Source organism: Phoca vitulina, unplaced genomic scaffold (genome assembly GCF_004348235.1).
Source record: "Phoca vitulina isolate PV1807 unplaced genomic scaffold, GSC_HSeal_1.0 scaffold22, whole genome shotgun sequence".
Lineage (NCBI taxonomy): Eukaryota > Metazoa > Chordata > Mammalia > Carnivora > Phocidae > Phoca > Phoca vitulina.
Window position 1 is genome coordinate 42412949 of NW_022589725.1, and position 10586 is coordinate 42423534.

The window sequence follows — 10586 nt, forward strand, 5'->3', positions numbered from 1 at the left end:
CCCCCAGCGCCCCGCGCCCGGCCGGGCCGGGCCACAGCCCTCGGCACTCACCAGCGCGGCGCCCGCCGGCCTCCGCCGTCCCGCGCCGGCCCTGCGGCCTGGGGCCCCGCGCCGCCCGCCGCCGGCTCCCGGGCCGCCGCTCCTGGGCTGGCCCGGCCCAGCCGCCGCCGCCGCCGCCGCCGCTGCTTCCCGTCACGTGGGGCGGCACCCGGCGCCGGCAGAGGGCGGGAGCGCGGCCGTCCCCGCGCCGTCCAGCCCGGCCTGCGGCCCCCGCCGCCCCGCCACCGAGCAGCCCGTGGGCCCGGGGCGACGCTGATCTGCGGGCGGCGCCCTCGTGGGCCGCCCCTCGGCCTCAGTTTCCTCCCGCCTGCCGGGATCACTACAGCGCCAGCCTCGGGGCGGTGCGCAGGGTCAGATGAGTTAATTCATGTGAAGCACTTAGAACACCGCCTGGCACCGGGTGGGTGCTCCAGAAATGCTGGCGGGGACTGTTGTAGTTAATGTATTCTCTCCTCCCCCACTGGCACGCAGAGCCTCAGGAAAACACGGGCCTTGCCTGATTTGCTCACCTCTCAATTTCCAACACCAACGCGGCGCTGGGCAGAGTGTAGGCTCTCGGGAATACCTGCTGAGTGAATGAATGACCCAACCAATCAATGAGTCCTGGGAAGGCTTGACCATGCTGCCATCTGACAAAGTTGGGCTCCGGGAGTTGACTAGCTGGTGGTGGTCGCTGTGGGGCTGAAATATCCCGTTGGGCGGGCGCTGCCCACCACCCCCAGACCCAAGGTTAATCCAGAGCCCCCAGGGCGGAAAGGAATCCCTAGAGAGAGTTGTATATTTGCATGACGTATTTATTTTAAAAGGGAGTCCTGGGTCTATTTTACCCACTCTTTTTAGTAAAAGTCCATCAGTAGCTATTCCTTTGCGTCACCAGCCACAGTGAAGAATCCTGGGGTACTATATGAATCCATGAACCTCTCTCTTCAATATATACTCAAAATCCAATTTTAAGATAAAACCATTAGGAAGCTCCCTCCAGGGTTGTCAGCGTTCAATTATTAGCATATAAACAGCAAATGTTCTAAATGATTTTCCCAGACTTTAGAACCCACCGTGACCTGTGGCCTCAGCTTTCTTCTGCCCCCTCCCGACCAAGGGATTGTAAAACAAAGACGTTATCCTGAATCTGGAGGCAAATACTGGATTCTACTTTGTGGTCTTCTGTTTCAAAGGGAGAAGAACAAATGACCCCCACCCCCACCCCAATAAAGTTAAATGAAGGAAATAAAGAACCATCAAGAAGCAATCTTCTGTGGCCTGTCCTTTACCCCACCTCCCTTGTGAGTTCATGGCCACACACATGCCCCACCCTGAAACAGTGCTTCAGTTCTGCCCAGTGAAACCAGCTTAGCCTCGAGATGGGGAATGGGTTTCCCAGAAGTGTAGAGCTATGACCAGCAGTTGCCCTTCAAGGACAAGCAGTAGTGAATGGACTCAAATCTAAGGAGGCCAGCGGCCAGCGGAGACAGGGAGCAGAAAAATATCAGAGCAAATCCAGCCCAGTCTCCTCATTTTGCCCGGGCCTTGGGAGAATATGTGAGTGGTCATCAGCTAATCACTGACCCAGCTGGGCCTAGAATTTGTGCTTTTCCATTTTAGTGCCCTATACATCACACGGAGAGCTGCGCAAAACTGGTTACAGAGGTGACCACTTCCTGAATGCCGGACGTTGGTCTTATAGCAATGATCTCATTTAAGCCGTGCCATATCCTTATGAAGTAGGCACTAGTAATGTCTCCATTTTATAGGTGAGTTGACTGAGGCAAAGTCCCAAAGACTTGTCCCAAATTCCATGGTGGTAAGAATAGAGCAGGAAAAAGAATCCAGAATTCAACACCACAGTGAATTTTTTTATAAAGTTACGTTCTATTGAGTAGTTGATGGAGCATTTGTGTTCTGCTTTAAACAATCTAGAAGTCAAAATGTGTATTAACAAAAAAGGGGAAAAAAGATAATTCGGAAATAATTATTTCCTTTGTGAAAGGATTTCCCATAGGATTCTTAAAATGGCAAGTTCCACATGTGCACATGATTCCACCTAGAAACATTTGTTCTTCCTGGAACTTTCTGAGAAGTCTGTTTCACATATGACAGACACCTGGATGTAAATAACTATTCCAAAAACGTGCAAATATCTGCATCAGGCTAATTCTAAATTCCTCATGCTGTTTTGATTGGTTACACTGAAGAAGAAATAATCAAAGTCATATGTTTTTCAAAGGAATTTTCAACTTCATTTATTAATATTTAGTAAATATCCCTTGGGCCCATACTGAACATGTTAAGAGTATTTTATAGAATGTGCAAAAGATGAGTTCTAACAGATTAATGATGATTAGGAGTTGAATAGATACAAGTGAATACTTCCATAGTTGCTAGCCATTCCCCAAACTTAATATCCTCTACTTAGACCTCCTCATACTTCCTCTGGGTTCCTCACTTCCTCACTGGCTATAAGCTCCTGAGGGCAAAGTGTGTGTCTACCATGTTCTTGCTGTGTCTATCTGCATGTAGGAAGCATGTAACCAATTTTGAAAATTCCTGATGCTCAATATTAATAAACCAGGTTATCTTTAAAAGAGGCTTTTAATGCTAACATTCTGCTACTCTCATTTATAAGCAGTCTTGTTAAGAGTACATCTTTTGAATGTTTGGGTATCATTTTAGAAGATGAAGTTAAGCAAAGAAAGGTTAACATTTATTATTTTTTAAGCAAACTTAGCTCACTACATGCCATGTTTTAAGAGCTTTTACGTGTATTAGCTCATTTAAGGATATATGTACATATATCCATATACCTGTAATCTAGATTCAGTAAAATAAACTTTTTGAACTATTATTCAAGTCAACTATTTCTTGAGCTACTCCCATGTCCCAGGTACTATGGCAGAGGCTGCTGGGGATCCTGAAATGAGGAATACACAGCCCCCCCCCCCCAAGCAACTTAATTTTGTGCGGTGGTTTATAAAGTACGGTTGATAATCAACAGTATCAACATCACCTCAGAACTGCAAATGCAAATTCCCATGTCCCTACTCCAAACTTCCTAAATCAGAAACTGCAGGGTAGCGCCCAGCAAACAGTTTTTCATAAGCTCTCCAGGTGACTCTAATACTCAATTTTGAGAACCCCTGATTTAGTGGAATATGTGGAAGAAAGACCCACCTAATCAGATCCTAAGGCAAAAAATAATGTGCTCTAGAAGTTTGGTCACAGGAGAGCTCACTTAGGAAGTGCCTGGGAATCAGGAAAGGTTTGCTCATATTCATTCAGCACATGCTATTGGTCTTACACAGTGTGCCAGGCACTGTGCTGGGTACCGAGAACTCAAAGACAAAACACCATTTCAAGGAGCTCATGAAGGGGTGACCTATGGGATGAGTAGCTGAAGTCAGCGAACGCATCCTTATTATGATCTGATTGTAAAAGGAATAAGAAATGACAATAAAAAATATAACCATTAATTATTATTGTGGTACCAAAAGTAGTTATTTGAAACTCAAAGCAGAACTGTGGTTCTAAACACCTAAAAACACAGGTCAAAATGTGAAGTACTCTTTAAACTGTTATATTCACTTTGAAGCTCCTTAATTTTATTTATGCTCAAATATATTTTTGACAACTAATGCTAAAATATTTGTAACATAAGTATCTTGAATATTACAATACCAACAAGAAGAATCAACACCCAAAGTTTTCAGTACATATTTTGTTCATGACTCATTCATTCAACGTTTATTGAGTATCTACTAAGTACAAGCATTGTGTGTACTATGGACCAGGTGAGAGATTCCAAGGAAATGTATGGACCCTTTCCTACAGGAACTCATAAACCAGTGAGGCGATGATGCCAGGCATGGTAGTGTTTATTGGTGTCCCTCAGTTTGTTTTTGTCAACTATAGGCACCAAATAAAAATGTTAAAGAATGAGACCTCATGATCTTCGAGTAAAGGGAAAATTCTTATAATACTGAACATAAAAACTGTTGGTTATGATAGAATACTCACAGATAACAGGGTAGCAGGAATGAACTTCAGTATACAAACTCAAATGTGTAACAAATAGAATTTTTTTCTGTAACTGAGCTTTATTTCTTTTTCAAGCCCCCACTCAGCTGCAGTGACAATAGTCTTATCAACAGAGGCCCTCTCTCTTTCCCTGGGCTGTGTTCATCAGGTTGGGGAATTTCTAAAGTGCCAAGATAGGAAGCAGGAGATGTCAGGTCCTAGCATCACTGGTCCCCACAGGGATTCTGAGATGTTCTTTGTCCACTCTAGTGTTTGGTTTTCAGTCTCATTGTTTCAGTGCTGACGGGCCTGGTCCTTCCAATCCAGGCAACTGCCTAGCTTGAGGATCGGGGAATGTCTGTGGCTTCCTTGCCCTGTCATGTGGCAGAAATCTCTGTGAGGTGGCCCTTCTCCCTAGACATATTTGAAACATTACCTCGGAACTTGTTAGAAATGTAAATTCTCCCCCACTCCAACTTCCTACATCAGAACTCTGATGAAAGCACAGTCACCTGACCACAAATTCTCTGAGGCTCCACTCTCCCAGGCTCTGCCCAGGATGGAGTGGGGGCAGGCTTTACCAAATAGTCTCTTTCCTTTGGGGAGTGTTAGACTCTCATTCTACTTCCTACTCTCTGAATCTTGATGTTTTTTCCTGCCAGAGGGGACACTCCCTCTAGAGATTTTTGGTTCAGAGGCAACTGGAATTATCTTAATGGATTCAGTTTTAAAGCAGAGTAGTATTTCTGGGAAATTAAGAAAAACAGAAGAGAAAGAACAGTTCTACCTGCCACAAAACATTTTTGCTTGAGGCTTTAGGTTAAGTGATTAGTCTAGAAAACCACAGGGTAAAAGAGCCCAGCAAGGATGTATAATCATATTTTCAGACTCTTAAACTCAATTTTTTCCCCACCTACACCACCATCCTACCACTTGCTTCCTTTGATGACAGTCAATAGGCTACAACAAATCTCCAAACAGAGGAGGCACTTTACATACTCTAGCTCCAACCTCACAACATTGTGGGGTAGCCTTACAATGTCCATTTCACAGGTGAGGACACTGCAGTGGGGAGACATGAAATATTTGTCCTAGGTGAGTGCTGGAGCCAGGGTTAGAATCCAAGTCCAGGCCACTCCAAAGCCTGCCCTTTCTCCAGTTTTCTAAACTGCCTCATTATTATGGTTGAATACTTTCTAAAAACCACCTACCAGTTAATAAGCACCTGCTCTGTGCCAAGTGTGTTATATAATCTGTACTCCTTTGATAATTCTTCACAGATGTTAGCATAGCAATTTTTTTCTGATAAGATTGAGGCTGAGAGACTTAAGTTACTCACCCATGGTCTCCTTTTGCAGCAGAAAAAAATTTGAACTAAGGTGTAGTATTCAAGCCCAGACTCCTTCTGAAACAACTGCTTTTGCCAATAAAACAACGTGCCTTCTGGAGAAGGAAATGAGGATAATACCAGTCACACTAATTTCACTATTATGAAAATGTAATCAGATTTTGGATATAAAATACCATGATCCTAATACCATGAAGTTAATGCACTTAACTCCAAATTAGAACATCCAAATACCTGCCTCACCTCAGGTCTAAGACTGTTCTATTTTGGGCAAGTCATTTAAATGTCTTTCAGGTCAACTTCCTCAACACTAAAATGAAAGAACTGGACTAACTTAAGTTTCTGCCCAGTTCTGAAATTCAATTTCTAGATAAAGTATCATATACATAAATGATTAGGAAAAATTGCAAAACACCTCTCAGCTTTACCTTATCTGTTTGATTTAGCATCTCACTTATTTTCCAATGCTTCTTCAAGATTTATCTTTTAGCATCCTCAGCGTTGTTCACGTTTTATTGCAGTAATTTCCAGTAAGATGATACATCATAGAGTTTGCAAACAGTAAGCACTTAGAACATGCCTGCAAGTTTTTAATGTGCCTAATATTTTGGGATGTATATCTCTTCCACAAAAGATGAAAGAGAAGTAGAAGAGATTTCTTGGTGAATTACCAGGGATTAGATCATCATTGAAACCTACAAGAATTTGTTTAAAACTGTTACTTCACAGTAGTTACAAGTGCAGAGAAAATGCACTTGAGCGCCAGTCTTTTACTTCCTCATTCTGTGATCTTCAGCAAATTACCCTATGCCTCAGGTTCCTCACCTGGAAAACTAGCATTCTCGTAACATATATCTCAGAGCGCTGTTCTGAGGAGCAAGATTATCCATATTAAATCCAGTACGTGGCACATCGTTAATGTCCAACCAATGTCTGGCTGTTTCACGGGCGGTTTTGTTACTATTTTCATACGTGAGCAGGTAAATTCGGAGTATTCTTTCAGGGAATACGTGAGCGCCTACTATGTGTGAGGCCATGGGGTTACAAGGAATTAAAGTCTCTGGCCTAAGATCATCATCGTCTTGAAGGAGGATTAGAAGACAAAGAAGCAGGTTGAAAAAAGAAAACCAAGACAATTTCAGAAGCTACCAGTGCCATACATAGGGTAACGGACATCTGGCTGCCCCGCCTCTTTCCCGCGAGACTGCCCTAGGAATTCCCTTTGGCCTCTGCCACCGGACGTCACAGGAAGCGCGACCAATCGTGGCCCGCTTCGGGAACTTCGTTTTTCTTGTCTCTTCTTGCAAGACGTCAAATGCCAATCGTTTTTTCTGCAGACGTCCCTTCCACTTCTTTCGGCCACGGGAGTCTCCCCTCAGCAAGATCTATTCCAGCATCCCGGCACACCACCAGAGCCGGAACGGGACGCGCGGCGCCACAGGAGTGCCGTCACACTCAAGGCTCCGCCCGCACGTCACTTCCGGGACGCTTCCTTCGTGGAGCCTTGTGGGTAGCCGGCCGGGGTCTCCTGGCGACGACGATGGCGGGGGATGTGGGCGGTCGCAGCTGCACGGATTCGGAGCTGCTGCTGCACCCGGAGCTGCTGTCCCAGGAGTTCCTTCTCCTCACCTTGGAGCAGGTCGGGCGCGCCGGGCGGGTGGGCCTTTTTGGGAGAGGGGTTCGGACTTGAGTTGGCCCCAAGTAATCCTCAGTGGCAAGTGGACACACCCGCCGCCGTCGCCCCTCCCGCCCGGTTTGTGTCACTCTTCACTCCACGCGGACCGACTAGGTCTCCCCACGCCCCTATCCGGGAAAGAGACGTGCTTAGGATATCAGGAATTCCTGGGAATTAGGACTTATCCTTTTGGGTCTTTGATGGCTCCGACAGAGGAGTCCTAGGCGACCCCCGGGGCCTATATGTGAACAAGGGCCGGGGGAAAAATCGTAGTAGAAATGAAGGATAGTAATCAGGGACTGTCAGGGCTGGAAAGCATCGGAGAAATCGCCCTTTGTTCATATCCTCACCTCGTTTAAAGATGAAACTGCGTCTCAGAGAAATAAAGTGACTTATTTAAGGTGACACCATCGCTAAATGGTGCAGGCAGGAGGAGAATTCCGGACTCCCGGCTCTCGATGCAGCATTTCCTCTTTTCGAGCTAATGTGGCCTCAGATAATCAACAAAAGTAAGACAAAAGAAGGATGAAATTGGTTTAAAGTGGTAGAGAATTACTGAAAGTTTCCTTGTGATTTTTTAAAAAATTTTTATTTATTTATTTATTTATTTGACAGAGATAGCGAGAGCAGGAACACAAGCAGGGGGAGTGGGAGAGGGAGAAGCAGGCTTCCTGTCGAGCAGGGAGCCCGATGTGGGGCTCGATCCCAGGACCCTGGGATCATGACCCCAGCCGAAGGCAGCCGCTTAACGACTGAGCCACCCAGGCGCCCCTCCTTGTGATTTTAAATCGCATGTTTTGTTGCTTTCCTTGTGTTTACCCCTAAGTACTCTTTCTCTAATTTCCTTAAGCCCTACTAAGTAGAATTTGTTGAGGTCTGTTACCTTTCACCTGCAGTACGTCAGAATCACCCCCAGGGCTTGTTAAAACACAGATTACTGGGTTCCATCCCCAGAGTGTCGGATTCAGTAGGTCCAGGGTGTGGCCTGAAAATTGGCATTTTCAACGTTCTTGCTGCTAGCCCAGGGACCATAGCTTGAGAAGCACCACCCTGGAGCAGTGCTTCCCAAACTAAGGTGCCTATGAATTCTCTGGGAGTGTTATCCAGCGGACTCTCCAGGGTTTTTCCATATCTCTGAGTGAATAGAGGGTGAAAACTGATAACAAACGGTGGTCAAGTATAAGAGAGAAAAGTCATATTTGTACTTTTAAATTTTGAAGAAGAAAGTAATCGGGATAAGTTTATCAGAGGACGTAGATGGGCTTGATTTGCTGGTTAAACTGAACACAAATGTTTCCAAGCCTTTCTGAATTGCAGATGAAGAGTCCATGGTCTTATTTCCATCCTCATTTTCCTTCCTAAATCCAAACTCTTTATCCGTAACTACTCCTTTTCCTTATGCCACGTGTTTTTCATGATGTTGAGAGCAAATTGGAAAGTGAGGGAGAATGAGGTAATTTAGACAGGGATGGTTGGACAGTGACTGGAAGCTACTTGAAAGGACTGGTGAAAACATGAGGGGCTGGTTGTAATGATGCACTGTTATCAGTACGGTCATCAGTAAGGGGACTGCAGTGTCCATCTGTAGGGCCATTTGAAATCTTGGTAGTTGACTTCAATTTAAGAAGCATTATTAGGGAGACATGGGGAACAATATATAGGGTGAGACCCCCAGCCCACTACTTTGATCATGATAGTCACACTCTGGGTAACTTTTTGACAGCATGTAGTAATTGTTATTGTTGTTGGCTTTTTTTTTTTTTTTTTTTGGTCTGGTTTCCCCAGGCAGTCTCCCATTTTCAGTTTACTTCATGGATTAAGATGATGCTACTGGAAATGGTCTCCATGCCTGATTACTGGCTGACCAGTTGTGGACTGCAGTCCTTGTCATGCTGAGAACATATGACATTGTCTTTTAAGATGAGGCTGAACCTGATATTTGCAGAGGTTAACCTCTGTGATACTACTTCTTATAGGACTATGTAGGACTGCCGTGTACTTGAAGTCCCTCTAAGTCCCTGTACAACTTAAATAACAAACTCAGACTTAAATAACATATTCTATAATTATAGCAAATACATAATAATTGTATAATTATAGAGTTATAAGTGTAAATTATGAGTTGTTATATTAAGTTTTAAATATTATAAATTATAAGTAAATAAAGTAAGTCATAATTATTAAAATGTATAGTGGCAAATTATAAAATACATAATTATTAAACTTTATAATTATAAAATTTGTTACTTGAGCAGGAATGTTCTACCCTGTTAGGTAGGTAGTAATTATCATGAAGTTTGTTATTTTGAAATTACTTTTGTTTCCTTTTCCACAGAAGAACATAGCTGTTGAAAATGACATAAGAATAAACAAAGACAATCTCACTGATCTTTATGTTCAGCACGCAATACCGTTGCCTCAAAGAGATTTGCCAAAGAATAGGTGGGGGAAAATGATGGAAAAGAAAAGAGAGCAACATGAGATGAAAAATGAGACTAAAAGGTAATTTTTAGCGGTTTTTATCTTATATGACTTAACAATTTTGCTTTTCTTTTTTTTTTCTCCAGGTAAACTTAGGTAAGAAAAATTCAATTACTCGATAACTATTTATTGAGCACCAGGCACTGTGCTTATAGCATGAATAAAACTGACAGAATTCCCTGCTCATACTCTAATTGGGAGAAACATAATTTAAAAAATTAGGTAAAATATATGGTATGTTACATAGTGATAAACATAAATGCTAAGGAGAAAAGTAAAACGGATACAGATTGCCATTTTAGGTAAAGTGGTCAGGAACAACCTCACTGAGAAATAACAGTTCAGTAGAGAAACCTGTAGATGGTGGAAAGCAAGCTAGCATTCCAGACAGAATACAAGAGCCTGGGTCAGGAATGTGCCCATCATAAACTAAGAACAGTAAGAGGCCATCAAGGCCAAAGTGGAGAGAATCAAGGGGAAAGTAGAGAAAAGAGGTTTATTGGAGGTGAGTGGGGGAGATTGTTGGTTGGATCACGTAAAGCTTTGTTAGTCATTGTAAGAACTTCGGCTTTGCTCTGAGATAAGAAGCCATTGGAAGATTTTGAGGGAGTGATGACATCATCTGATGTGCATTTTAACAGCATCACTCTGGCTGCTGTACTGAGAAGTGATTTAAGGTGGGGTGAGGGGAACAGGGAAATCAATCAGGAGGCTGTACTGTGATCCAGGTGATAGATGGTGGGGACTTCGACCGAAGTAGTGAACTTGGTAAGAAGTGGTTGGAGTCTGGATGTATTTTGGAGGTAGAACCAACAAGATTTGCTGAATTGTGAGAAAAAAGTGTAGTCAAGACTTAAAGGTCTTTGACTAATAAAGAAATGAAGGAACTGTCATATAGCTTCAGGGACACTAAGATTTTTAAATTTCAGAAAATTTTTCATAAAACCACAAGCAAATGAATTTCCTTTTTTTTTTTTTTTTTTTTTTAAAAATTTTTTTTTTTTTTTTGAC

The 10586-nt window shown here is 43.4% G+C and overlaps 2 protein-coding genes across 4 annotated transcripts in view; one reads left to right on the forward strand and one right to left on the reverse strand.

Moving 5' to 3' along the window:
* The window catches only part of TGFBRAP1 (transforming growth factor beta receptor associated protein 1), a 64438-nt gene extending 64329 nt beyond the window's left edge, over positions 1-109 (reverse strand). The window contains exon 1 of the mRNA XM_032419418.1: positions 52-109. The gene's annotated coding sequence lies outside the window, so the exon portion shown is untranslated. The remainder of the gene's footprint in view (positions 1-51) is intronic.
* A 6780-nt stretch (positions 110-6889) lies between these two features.
* Positions 6890-10586, forward strand: part of CUNH2orf49 (chromosome unknown C2orf49 homolog) — an 11767-nt gene continuing 8070 nt past the window's right edge. For 2 of the 3 annotated variants that reach the window (XM_032419781.1, XM_032419782.1), the window contains exons 1-2: positions 6891-7058; positions 9430-9596. In XM_032419781.1, the coding sequence (XP_032275672.1) occupies positions 6960-7058; positions 9430-9596 (266 nt within the window). In that variant the 5' untranslated portion in view covers positions 6891-6959. Of the gene's footprint in view, positions 7059-9429; positions 9597-10586 lie in introns of all 3 variants that reach the window. The other variant, XM_032419780.1, reaches the window with a different exon arrangement.